Consider the following 14322-nt stretch of genomic DNA (forward strand, 5'->3'; position numbering starts at 1 on the left):
AACCTCCTCATTGCTTGGCCTAAAAAAAACAGAGAGTTACATCTATAAACACTTTTATTTTATTATAAACAACGACAGCATTACTAATTCAAGATCCCAGGCTGGAAACTGAACCAAACCATTGTGCCTAACTGAAGCTGACATCGGATACAGCCCTGCCTGCTGTTTTAGCCAAATAGAAATTTCACCCTACTACACAGTTAAATCAGATCAGCAAGTTGAGAGCCCATCGGGGTACCCATACATAGGGGTACCCCAGTCAGTGCTTACCCCACCCCAGTTGAGGGTGCGGGCAAGGTCATTCCCAGTGCCAAGCGGAAGAACAGCCACAGGAGGTGGGGGGCTGAGCTGCAGCTCATCAAGGATGGAGAGGATCCAGCCCACCTATCAAATAGAAAATGCATAAAACCATTAGTCAGGAAGATCAGAAGGGATGGGGAAAAATAAGAAAAAGACATATTTTGATCATATTCCCTTTACAGAGAATTTCACTATCTAAAATTTAACTCTACGATTGCCTCTTCTCAGGTTTCACCTTTTGGCATAGAGGTACAACAGTATTCATAAAATAAACTCTGTGCCAGCAGAAGCAGAAGGCTGTAAACACTGGTTATCTTTAACAGAACACGGAGTTACTGAGAAGAGGAAGAACATAAGTTGCTGTTCTTTAAGCAGGAAATGAAAACATATAGAACTGCACTTGGCAAAGCCTGCTTAACTATTCCTCTGAAAAATACTGTATGTAAAAATAAGTGAAGAAGAATACAGACAATTCAAAATAGATTTGTAAATGTCCTTATGCTAAAAGAAATTAAAATTTGGACAACTGTCATGAAATGAGATGAGAGGGATGCATTAAAACAGCAGAGTATACCAGAGCATGTCCTGGAACTGGTACAGATCAACTCAAGCATGGACTTACCCATAGGTCTCCCAGTCCTGAGACAAAGAGACCTCTAGTGATGAATTATTCCACTCGTTGCAAAGCATAATATATATATATATATATATATATATTCTAGTCACACACACACACATAATACATATAGATATAAATAGATTAAAAGACTAGAATAAAAGACAAATTCTAATGCTCAGGGTTGAAGACTTTGTGTTGGAATAATAAATCTGACTCTTTTGTATCATAAACTATTGGTTATTTTAGAGAAATGTTCCGCTCTCACAAAATCATAATAATGTTAAATAGAAACCTAACCAGGAAAAAATACTGTAAAATATTTTGTATTCATTAAATGGTAATTTCAAAGAGGGTAAAGAAGAAGTGCTGAAAATGTTCTGAAACCTTTTATGACTGAAACCCCTGCTACAATAATATAGGACTTTTCCTTAAACTATTTCTCACCTTTAGGATAAAAGAAAAATTGTGAAAGAACCTGTGCTGATTTTTAAAATAAAGATTTAAGAAAAAAAAATAAATATAAGATAAAATTGGATCTATTTTCCAGATGCTGATATTGAAAGAGGAAGTCTCTACTGGGAATCTGAGCTTTTAAATAAGACATAGAACTGAAAACTTCACTGCAGCTCAACAGCATTTTTCCTCCCCAACACTAAAGGGGAGAAAAAATCCCCAACTCCCCAGTACTATGATTTCAAATAGAATCTTACCCAAAACTGGGATGAAACTGGAGCTTCGACAAAAACAACCAGCATAAAATGGGCATTGGGAACCTGAAGGAATCTGGCTGGAATCTGAAGGACTGTATTTGGTAGATATGGCAACTACCACCCTACCTGGTGTTCTAGAGTGTGTCTTCAAGTCTCCTGAAGAAATTTCATCAAATATAAATATCATCTATCAAACAGTTATTTATCATAACCAATTGTACAATTATTAATGCATTCAACTGTGATGTGAACCCACATTACAGCTCACTGTCTGATAACAGTCATCTGGATCACTTAGAACTCTCATGAACTTGGATGTCACCAAAGGTACTTAGGTCTAGCATAGACACCATGGTAGGACAAAGTACAGTCCTTAAGAGATTTTCAGAGCTAAGTAATCCTCTAATTTTCATAGAATCATAAAATGGTTTGAGTTGGAAGGGACTTTAAAGATCATCTAGTTCCAACTCCCTGCGTTGGCAGGGAAACTTCCCACTAGACCATGTTGCTCAAAGTCCCCCCCAACCTGCCCTTGAACACATCCAAGGAGGAGGCATCCATTTCAAAAATCTCTCCTTCAGTACTGATAACAGGAGACAGAATAAAGAGTCCAAATAGCTTCACTCCAGGGGCCAGGACTCCTTAAAGAGACTTGTCATTAGCCCTTTGTCATTGCCACTGACATTGTTCATACATTTGTGCCTCAGCCTCCCACTGGTGCAGGTTGCATTACAATATCCACTATTGTAAATGCTTTTAACTGATAAACAGGAACTTCAAATTACTGACTTATAAGTACAACATCATTTCTATTTCACTTGAGGTCAATTCTTAACCTTGCACATTAGTTTTACAATAAGGATGACAAAGACAATAATTTCCCTGTTAAAAGAAAGCTCCTGACTGCTTTGAAAGCAAAGCTTTCCACTTATGCCCTGCAAAGAAACAGCAAGCAGCAATGATGGGAAAGTTACAGTCAGTTCTGATTCCCCTCAATAAGGCAAGGTAACATCTGGTCTCATTGAATATTCACTAGGTCCATTTGAGCCAGATTTTTCATTTCTAGATGGAATGGCTTTGGGAATAACTAGATACTAATTTGCTTCAAACTGAGCAGCAGCAAAGGTAACAGCAGAATACTGCTCATACTAATGAGAAGGTGCTGCCACCTGTCGCTTGCACTGCTCAGCAAAGGCAAAATTAAAGATTGTCAGACTTTAATGTAGTTACATTCATTTCTCTTTTAATATCTTCAGGATGAAGATTTTTTTTTTTTTCCCCATTAGAGCACCGGCTTCCTCGGCCAGCAGCTGCAAAGACGTTCAGAAACAGACTGAAACTCTTTTTTGCAGCTATGTCTCTTGGTAAAGCAATGCCTTGCAGGTTTCTTAAGGATCATTCACAATTCAGTAGCACCTCATTGTCCCAGGTACCAGCAAGACAGTAGTGAAATCAGTCTTTTCTTCACACTCAGAGAAAGCACTGATATTTATAAACTCTACAACTGGAATCTTAAAAGAACCCAACCAAAGCTGAACAAAAATCTCCCCCAGATATTAAAGCAGAGATGGGTTGTGTCTTGCTTCGACAAAAATGCCTCCCCATGCCCAAAATATCTACATATGTCTATCCTGATCAGCCATCACACCTTGCAACCAGCAATGCATTGTCCTTAACATAGTTCTGGTTGCAACTGTTACCAATTTTGGGGCAACTGATCTTCATAGAGATCAAAGGTCAGTTTTTCAACTATATCTAAGAACTCCCTGTCACAGACTGAAAAATGACAATGTTCCTAAATACTAGAAAGAGTAAAGCTTTTGTAATGCCCACATTAACACTTTTGGCCTCCAGGACCTGAGCCACAAAGCCTATGTCCAACGGAAGATACTTAAATCCTTTAAAAATCTAACCCTTATTATTTATCTGAGAATGCACAAATTTAGTAGCAAATCAAAATACTGACCCTGCATCTGCTAGATCCCAGCCTAGTATTATGGTGAATACAATAACTTTCTTTACAGATGTTTTGTGAAAAAAGTGAGGAAACCCACTTTCTTTAGGCCCAGGGGATACTTTATATGACTGTATTCAAGCATCATGGAGATGATAGCAGGAAGGAGAAGAAATTAAGATGTAATGGCCCCCATGCACTGACTTAACCCACTAGACACTCAAGTGAGAGGAGGAGAGCAAAACTAGTCTTTATTTTTTGAAGCTGTACCAAATGTTTATGCATAAAGCAAACAGGACCCTGGACATTACAATCTGGCCCCGTCACTAGGCAAGCCAGACCACACAGAAAAATGTTTAAAAGTATATTTCACAAGTGTAAGCTATGCTATCTGTCTCTGCAGGCATCTTGAGGTGGGAAACCCAAAACTGCAAGAAATTTAATCTCTTGGCAATGACCATAGGGTTACCAGGCACGGAACACTTACCGTCCCATCCCCACCACAGGCCAGGATCCGCAGGTTTGGCACTTTTCTGTACAGCTCCAGCCTGGTCAGAGGAGGAAAAAAGAAAAAAAAAGCAGTGGAAAAAAAGTCAGAACTGTGATGAAGACACTTCTTATGCATTTTCCTGAGTGTCAGTTTAACCTCTGTTTACTGCATTTTTGAATAATTATTACAAATGGTGTGGGTGGAGGAAAAAAAAAATAAATAAATCTGTGTCACCAAAAGCCTTGGCAGTCCAGAGGCCATAAATCAGCCCTGACAGCCATAGGCTGTATCAGCCCCTATCCACCCTGATCCCTGTGGATCAAGTCATATCTTCATACACACACAAAGCCACTAGGATGGTTCCTTTTTCCATGGTTAAGAAGTACCTCCTGAGAAGTATTTGATCAGTTTTGAATGTTACTGTGCTAAATCTGAAAGGCAAGATTCTCATGGTCCCTCTCCAGATGACAGAAGTCTTTAAAGCAAACAAATATAAACAGTCATGTTTTTAAAACAAAATTTGATGTTCTTCACTTCTGAGTCATGTAGAAGATGACAACTCTTTCAGCTGGTACTCCTTTAACACCATAGAATGCAATGACATCTAACAGGGCTCTTTCTCTGGATAGCTGATCTAAGACACCAGCGGAAGAGCCAATAAAAGAAAAAAAAAAACAAAACTTGTTCCTTCAGTTGTGTGAAAGAGAGGATGTACATTCACATGTAGAGAGCTGAGTGACCAGAGGACCTAATCCTCCTTTAGCTCCATTACACAGCTCTGAAAACTGTACATATATAGCTGTACTACACATGACAACTGGAATATCAGTGGAAGTGTTTTCAGCAGGAAAACTGACTTGGGTGCTCTTGAAGTATGAATAGCAAATACTTGGATTGTTCTTAAACAGGTAAATATTTGATTTTACACAATTACAATTTTTTTGTGCTGTCTAGCTTGTGAAAGTTGAGCTGAACAGATGGGTGACTGAAGTAAGTATCGCTATCTCAAATACCATAGAGAGATGGTCTCTCAACTTTTAGCAGTGAGAATCATCTCTTTAAAGACAGGCTCTCAATTCCCTGGAAGAGACTCACAAGTATTACCAGAGAAGACAACCTGGTTACTCAGCAAACAGAGGTATTTGAGTGCTGCTGTCATGCATGGAGACTGGGCAGCAGCTTCACCCCATTGCAATGCTCAGCCACTGTGGGATCTGCAACAGGTCTGTCTGAGAGACATCTGGAACTGCCTGTCTGACACAGAGGAAGCTCCTGATCTGTTCTTCTCTTCACCTGGACTACCAAAACTAATACACAGACCACAAATCTATCCAAGCTAGATCTTTGACTGCTTTTCTGATAAGAAAAGAATGATGGTTTGCAGCACTGAAGGTTCAAGAACTTACGCATCTCTTGGCCCTTCCTGAGAGAGATCAAAGACCTGGCGTGGGTTCAAATACCACATAAACATTTGGAGAACCTTGGTACCCTGGGAAAAGAGATAAAGCAAAGGAAGGGAAATTATTAACAACTTTCTGATTATTAAAAATAAGTGTTCAATATTTACTATATTTGGACTGCTTTTCTTTCTTCTGTGCTTTGTAAAGCAAACACAAACCAACAAAAAGACAGATTAAAAAGTGGCACAGCAAATGACCCACCAATCTGGGCAGAGTGCATATGTGTACATACAGACTAAATTTAACAACAAAAATCATCAGTGACTCAGAGCAACAGGCATTCAGGGTAAGACCAAAGGTCCAACTCCCACAGAAACCTGTTCTCCTAATTCTCACCATCTGCAACAAGAAGTCTCTGTTATCCCAGATCACCCTCAACCACCCATAATGGAAACTAAGTTGAACAAACTTGTGGGTATCATCACCGTCACATTGAACAGTGTCTAGCACAACATCCAAGCAATAACAATGCTTTGGCATCCAACATCACTACCACAAACACTCAGAAGTGTATCCCTCTAACATCTAATAAGCAGGAGTCAAGGACTCCAGGCTACAGCTGCCTCATTGCTCCTGCTCTCAGTGTAGGATGGCCAGCTTATCACCTAAAGATATAGGTTTTGCTTTCTCAGACTCTTGGGTTCAGATTCCAGAAACTCAAACTCCTTTCTTCATGTTCTGACTAGATATGAAGTGGCAGAATCTCTTATTAGCAGAAGAAGCCTAGCACCCCATGGGGCCAGCTTATAGCTCTAGGTAATTCAAGAATACATTTCAGATAGAGCCTACAGGGTGCAAGTCAGGAATTTTCAAGAGCTCTCCTTTCTGAGGGATGGCTCTTCTGTCTGATACCTCCCCCCAAGTGTAGAACCAAGAATAGTAGTTTAAGTGCCTAGGAAGAGGTACAAGAAGAGAGACAATAAATGTGATGTTTGCTGTAGGTATTTTCCCAACCTCAGCCATTTGTAGTCCATAGGACACTTCAGCCAAAGCAAAGTCCTGGACTACAAGAAGCTTCCTGGTTTCCTCTCCCAAATCTTTCCTTCAGCCCACATAAATATTTAGGATTTCCAACATCCTATGGCAATGAGTTTTGCAGGTGAGTTATGCATTTTGAGAAGGACCTACTTTTTAATTTGTTTTGAATCAGAGTGCTAGTTTAATTTTATATCCCCTCTAATTCTTCTAACAGAGGAGAAACTGAGAAGCAGCTACACTGTTCTTCATTCACTATAGGCCTATTATATCTTACACCAATCTTTTGTTCCCAACTAGGCAGTCTTGTTTATCAAAAGGCACTCAAATTTGATATTCAAAAAAGTGGCAGAACTAATCTGCAGAACTTATTAGTCACTGAAAGCTTGTTCTGTGTGTTACAGTACAAGACCAGTAATGATTTTTTAATGCCATATGAATGTGTAATTCACTAATTTCACTAGGCTTTCATAGTAAAATTAAATCAGTTTTTCGATAAATGCTTAAGACCTCCTTAGCAAATTAAATTTTTATTGGGAAGACAAAAGTCTTCCAAAAATCTTCAAACTACACTTCCATTTAGATTCCTTTCAAGAATGTAAATATAAGAATAAAACTTCTTGAATACTCAAGTACCCATTCCACCCATCCAATTCCACTGGAGTGGAAAGGGTGGTCAACAGCAAGGACCTCTGCTAAGGACCACAGTTCAGTTGCACCGTGTTCTTCCTGTCTGACTCACCAAAAATCATCCTCATTTGCAGAAATACTGCCCTTAAACTAAAAGTTTGTCACCTGGATACAGATGACCTTCTTACCTGATTCCCTCCACTTTTGGGATTGACAAAAACAAGCAGTGGCTTCATGAGTGGAGAAGAGATAGGCTTTATCACAAATGGTCGACCTTTGTTATCCTGAGAAACAGAAGGAAGGAACAGCCTTAGCACAAACTCTGTATGTTTCTCTGGCATAACACGTTTAGGAGACACAAACTAGTTCTGACAAAACTATCTCAGGTACTGGAAACAGTACAGAGATTTTAATGGGGTGCTCAGCTGAGACTAATTTATTCATCTGAGACAACCGTGTAAGAAGAGGGGGGGAAAAAATTACTTCTGACCAAGCACAAAACTATTACAAAATTTTACTCAATTTTATTTCCCAAAAAATTCCCAATTATTTACACAGCATTAACAGTGTGCCAGATAAAATGCTATTTCTACTATAAACGTTTTCCCAAAGGAAAATACAATTAGATAAACTACTTATTTTGTCATTTCCATCTAACAGAAAAGATGTGTAAGTACTTTTGCCAAGATGATCTGCTCTTGAATTCTTCCACCTTTAAACAAGTGTCACATCAAACACAACATATCAACAAGGATGCTATTTGCCTCCCTACCCATACAGGACATCAGATCCTACTTGTGAAGGCACTGCACCTGGGCTGTGGCAGACACAGATTTAAGTTTCTGGTAACCAGTTCTCCTATCACCCAAGTGAGGACCTTAACCAGAGAGCTCTGGCTGTGCACAAGTGACTTTTCCTCTACCACTGTCCATAAAACTAAACCACTAAGCAGGGCCTGGAAACAAGGTCTCTGTAAGCTAAATGTTAAAATATCGGATAATTTATCGATTTTCTCTCTCTCTGTGGACCAATGTCAATTTTCACATGAACAGGATATTTCCAATGTGCGACATCCTGAGGGAGACACCCTTTAAACTGGACTAGACCCTTGCACCTGTGTGCTCATACAGGATTTCACAACCCCAGTTTCTTGAAAAACCCAACTCAGTTAAGAGAACTTCTCATACAAGTCTTAGCTAAACTGATCTCACAAAAAAAACAAAGGTTTGGAATTTTCTGGTGGAAAAAAAGAATGGGGGAGCACTGTAGTAAAAAAAAAAAAAAAAAAAAAGAAACAAACAACTTTAAAGTCTGCATTTAGACATTTAAACAAAAGGAGTCTGATTTCCAAAGCACTGGAATACCTACTTCATTGCCTCTTTTGCTGGCTTTTCTTTTAAAAGACGTTCTCTTCTTTCGCCGAGTTGAAGTCTTTAATGAGTTCTACATTAAAAGAAAAAAGAATACATGAAAAGCAAAACAAAATTTAGAAGTCAGGCCCAGACAGAGCCCCTTTACGAAGCTCTTCCATGCATGTCCATTTGGAGAATGATAAGAGTATCTGGCACATGCTCGAGATTTAAATCACATGCGCTGCATGCTTTACACTTCCACACCACCGTTTATGGAGAAAGCCACAGACGGAGACCAGACTGGTGCTTTGGAACTGGAAACTTTCCCACGCTGTGAGGGGGAAAAAAAGATCAGATGCTCCCATAGACTCACATAACACCACATGTTGTACCTGCCAACCCTCCCAATAGGGGTAGGAGACGCCCGTTTCCCCTTCGGGGCTCCAGTCTCCTGCCCAATCAGGCTCGTCTCCTGGTATGGAGACCACCTGCATAAAGATGTAATAAAAAAACATGATAAATGAGATATTTTTCATGTTTTTTTGGTTTTGTTTTTTTTTTTTAGGAAAGAAAACAACAAGTTTTAGCTCTGGCAACCATTATGACTCAACGTAAGGTAAGCCACCATGGTGTATGATGCTGGCACTGTGGAGTCAGTCCCAGTCTATCAAAAAACTTGTGTAATCATCTGCTACGGAACAAACTGAATTGTTAACATTTAGGGATTTGGGTGAGGACGGGTGTTTGTGGAGGTTTTGCTCATTTTTTTTTTTAAACAAGTATCACTTAACTACAGAGAAAAAAATCTAATAAACCTGCTTGTATTTGTAGAACCTATTAAAACAGAACTTGTATCAAGGATATTCTGCAGGCTGGCAATAGCCTTCTCAGTGATACTGAACCAAAAAGTGTTCTAGTGTGATAAGATCATTGCAAAAAGGAGAATTTTATTTTATTTTTAACTATTTTGATTTACTAGCTGAAGTCATATCTACAGGAAATGTAAACCCTCTCAAAATGTTGAAATATTTTGCTATAGGAAATACTGTCATTATTTTTGCAGTATTTCAACTTCTAGTCTAGCTGTCACTAGGAAATAAAATAACACGGAAAATTAGAAGAAAGTTTATTGGGTTTTTTCTGGTTTTAAGAGAAGCAAGATCCCCTACGCTCATCCAAAAGTTAATTTCTTTCCCAACCTTGTTCAAAAGTGTGTGACTAATGAAAAGAGTCAATGACCAGAGATCATTAAATCTGTAGGCAGTGACATCTACCCTTAAACGTGCTTGCTAACAAACATAACAAAAATAACTACTAGATCCTTTTTTAATACCTAACAACCACTTCCAGAATTTCAAGACTTCAGCAGGATGCACCAGATATGGAAGTTAATGTTTCCACATCTCTGAAAAGTTAAGAAAAACTAACAGCTATCAAACTGAAGACATAAAGACACTGTCTTTTTTCATCCAGCTCAAGAGAATCCTTGTGTACAAGAACCCAAGCTTTTTGTCACCTCTGAACATTTTTTGTGGACTAGAATATCACCATGCCTTGTTGCTTAGTAAAAATACTTAAGACAAGACAGCTCTGTGGAGCAGTAAGAGGACGCCTGTCCTTTTAGACAGTATTTTAAAAGACCAGCTAAAAAAAAAAAAAAATTAAAAAAAAAAAAGTGTTTTTATTCTTCCCTGTTCTGTTACAAAGAGATCTCAAAAGCATGATGAAACACAAAGACTGCACTGACTGCACACGGGAGGTCTCATCTGTGGGGTTTTTCGTTGCCCTACCTCAGTACTCAGACTGACTGCAGACAAAAGTCTCTATGTCTATGTAAAGGTACAGGACATAATAGTCAAAGCTGTGTCCTACAAGGACCTTAGCCTACTTTCTCAGCTGTTCTCTGCTGAAGGATTCTGCCTGGAGTGGTCCAAAACATGTGACAGAGAGAGGAGATCTAGTCTATTTACAGTCTTCCCAGGGAGCTCCTGAAAGGTCAGGGTTATATCAAACTTTTCCTGTGCTTCAGTCTCTTCAGGTGTAAAATTCAAAATACTTACCCTCTTGGTAAAGTTCAGTGAATACCACTGGCAAATTGTAGTTTGCATCTTAAGTTAGGTATTATAGTAGGCAAGTACTTAAACTTATCTCTGGAACTGTACTTGTTTTTTTACCTCCACAATGCATGAAACTAAACCCATGTAAACGTAGTTGTCACTAAATCCCATTACAACATAATTCTTTTCTTGCTTATGGCTGGGGTGGGAATAGGCACACAACAATACTAGAAAACCAGTTTCAGTCTAAGCCTCCCTTCATTATAACATTTTTCTGTGACATAAATGAAAATAACAATAAAATATGCCTTGTCATTATTGTATTATTTCACTTTTTTAAAACATGCCAACACCTATAGTGTTAAGGGAACCTAAAGCTTTGCTAGAATGATTGCAACTGCATGTCCATAGCAGATGAAAGGCAAAAAAGCTTTTTAAACATACGTAGATTCTCTGTACAAACATGCAGAGCAACAGCCAACAGTAATCATCAGTCTGCACATTGAACTGAAGAAGTGGATGAATACTACCTTGTCCACGTAACCAGGTCATGAGTATTTTATAAATGTGTATTGTTATTCAGTGAAGTACCTGAGAGCAAAGCATACCTTTAAACGGGTATCAGATACAAATCCTAATTTACCTCTAGAGAGGAAAACTCTCCTTTGTGGATGTCAGTTTGTCCATCTTAAAAAGAGATTTTTAATGTTACTGCATTGTCACTGGAGTTCTAAGCAAGCTTAGCCAGACAAATTAGAGTCCTTTTTATATAGTGTTGGGTGGTATGAGGGTCACAGACTATCTGAAGTAAATCCAATGAACCTTCTCAACCTTTTCAGTTACATTTCAGCCTTCATTTTCAAAGGCTGTTTGCATGCTGGGCTTCAAATTATATAGCAAACAGCCTCTGGGAAGACCAATCTTGACCACACTCTAGTTGATCAAAAAACACAATCAGACAAGCCAGATGCACTCAGCAGCTGAGAAAATAAAGAAATAAAACCAGAAGTATAAATACACAGTAGCACTTTTTGAAGGTCCTCAAAGGAACAGAAGAATAAAACATCACGTTTACTCACCTGGAACAAAAAAAAAAAAAAAAAAAAAAAAAAAAAAAAAAAAAAAGAACCAAACAAACAAAACTGGAATTTACATTTATTGCCTTTGCCTTCCCAAACAGAAGACAGACTGAATCAGCCAGATCCTCTCTATTATCCACAGCATACATACAGCAAGCCCATTCCCAGTACTAACACCACTTGGGCTATCAATCACCTATAACAAAATACCACCAGTCAGCAGGGGTGAGCTGCTTCCACAAACAAGGAGATGGAATTGATTTGAACCTCAGAACATCAGAGCTGATATCACAGTGCTGCTAAAACAGTTCAAAAACACTGGAATCCAGTAAAGCTACAGATGTGGACCACATTAAAAACAACATGGAATAGGTACCAGGATTTGTCAGTTCATGTAAATGGGTCATTACATACAGGGTTACCACTAACCCCAAAGCTACTTGAACCATTCTGAATATTCTTCATCTTGCAAGAAATTTGCTCCCCATTTAGAGCACAGGATGTCAGTGGAGATTTGACTTCAGCCAGTTACACAAAAACACTTCATTAACACAATATTGTAGTAATCAGAGAGGGAGTGTTGTCCTTATATTTGCCCAGTATTTGAAAGATTGTGACCCATGTTGTACAAACTAAGCATGGAAAACCATCTTTGTAGCAATAAAAATTAAAAATCAGGTAAGATTTTGCTACAAAGTGCCATCTTATTTGTTTAAAAGAAACAACCAGCAAACAGGATGAAGGCACCACTAAAATAAATTTCATATGAGTAAGGAATTCACTCCAGGAGTTGCCTGTGACCAATGTGAGTAGTTAATTAGAGCTGAGGAAATAATTAATAGCAAAAAGGCTTCTAGCCAAGTTCATTCTGATTGTGGTATATGTGAAAAACAGACTGCTGGCTACACATTTATTTACTATCTGAATTAACAAAAATTTCTGAATATTTCATTTGCATCCTGTGGATTGAATGCAGTCAATATTTGGTAGTGTTTACAAACATGCATATTGGGTGAAGAGGGTCATAATACGCAAAAGTAGAGCTGGCCAGAAACAACAGGAGGGTAAAAAAAAGTCTTCCCTTAACAAAATAATAAATTACAAAACAAGACTTCTGCCAAAAAACTGAAAACACATCCAAGAGAAAGTATTTTCCACAGCAATAGGGATGTAGTCACCAGAACTAACAATATAATGGATACCGTTAAGAAGTTGCAATGTCTGTGCAAAATATCATTTTGATCTATCTATTGCTCCATTTATTCAAAGTGTTTGCATGCTGCTGACCTCAAATTTCAGGGACTCAAGACATGTTAGAGAGAGAACATTGGGTTGAAATACTTCCTCTCCACACATCTCAGGATCACAAAGATAACATTTCCTTAAACTGCAAAAAATTTAACCCTCTATGTAAAAGCATTTTTCCTATGAATCATAATTAATTGAATCAGATAAAAATTTATTGGAACTTTAAAAAAAAATTAATTTAAAGAAAAACTAGCAAAAAAAAGGAAAAAATCTCAAAAAACGTTACAAGGAAGATACCCTGCTTTTACTAAAGGCCAAGTAGAAAGAAAGTCACAAATGTAGATCTACTGTAAACTAAAAATTAAATTAAATTAGAATTTAATAGATCAAAGAAAGGCTTCTTTTAGTAAGGTCAAACATAAATATATCTATAAATATGTTTTCTTTTTATTAACCTCAGTGTTTTTGTTTTAAGATTATTTTCCTAATTTTGATTAAGAGAACAGTGACAGAAGTGTCTTGACAGCTCACCAAAAGAGGTTTTGCTAAGCCATAAAATGATATAACAAATTCAATAAATTTGGGTTCTTTAGTATGCAAATACACTTCAAAACATATGAAAGGGGTTTTGGCTGAGTTTGTTTTGGTGTGTGATAAATGGTCTGGGTACAAGAAGAACCCTGTTTGCACATCTGGGCTGCAGCACTTAGCAAGTTCTTCCCAGTGGTTCCCAGAGCAAGGATCTCTGCCTCACAGATCCATCTCCAGTCCACAAACCACTTTAAATTCCAATTCTGTGTCTAATGCCCAAAGCAGAGCTTACAGGCAGTTTGCTCTGAAGCCTCAGGACCAAAAGGCTTAAGACTAATGGGCCATGCTGTCTCTGGACACAGAAAAGGAGCCAGCCTCATTTTTTGTGCCAAATACCACACAGATGCTAAAAAATACCCAACAAGATTAAGTCCTTGTCAAGGACTCTTTAATATGAGAGGAACAATATTACTCTGGGGGGAGGCTGGATTAAAACTAACTGTGAAAGAATAGTATGGGGGAAGAATACAAATGGCAAAGAAACTTTTTTCTCAGAGGGTATTTGGCTAGGGATCCTGCTATTCTGGATCTCAAGGAGAAACACTTATCTCTTCAGTCCATTTTTTGATTACTATATGCTTTCCCCCACCCATCAGCTTTAATATCCAGCTTGTTAGACAGGCTACTCACACAAAAAAATGACAGCCATATCCCCAAAGTGTAACTAAAAACTGACTAATGTCCCAATTCAGACTTTTTTCCAGTTCCATGGAACTACTTGTGTCATAGTTCCTCTCTTGCAGTTTGAACTCTACTTGTATTCAACCAAGCCAGAAAGCCCTTGTTCACTTCACAAGGCTGGGTACACTAATGTGAGAACAGCACATCACTGCTGGAGGAAAAGAGTGTTTCTGTCA

The 14322-nt window shown here is 38.3% G+C and overlaps 1 protein-coding gene across 2 annotated transcripts in view; it reads right to left on the reverse strand.

Moving 5' to 3' along the window:
• The window catches only part of DGKI (diacylglycerol kinase iota), a 219170-nt gene that overhangs the window by 97145 nt on the left and 107703 nt on the right, over positions 1-14322 (reverse strand). For both annotated transcript variants that reach the window (XM_071727048.1, XM_071727056.1), the window contains exons 9-13: positions 8507-8581; positions 7327-7422; positions 5480-5562; positions 4071-4131; positions 271-384 (exon numbers count right to left, since the gene is read on the reverse strand). In XM_071727048.1, the coding sequence (XP_071583149.1) occupies positions 271-384; positions 4071-4131; positions 5480-5562; positions 7327-7422; positions 8507-8581 (429 nt within the window). The remainder of the gene's footprint in view (positions 1-270; positions 385-4070; positions 4132-5479; positions 5563-7326; positions 7423-8506; positions 8582-14322) is intronic.

Source organism: Heliangelus exortis, chromosome 1, assembly GCF_036169615.1.
Source record: "Heliangelus exortis chromosome 1, bHelExo1.hap1, whole genome shotgun sequence".
Taxonomy (NCBI): domain Eukaryota; kingdom Metazoa; phylum Chordata; class Aves; order Apodiformes; family Trochilidae; genus Heliangelus; species Heliangelus exortis.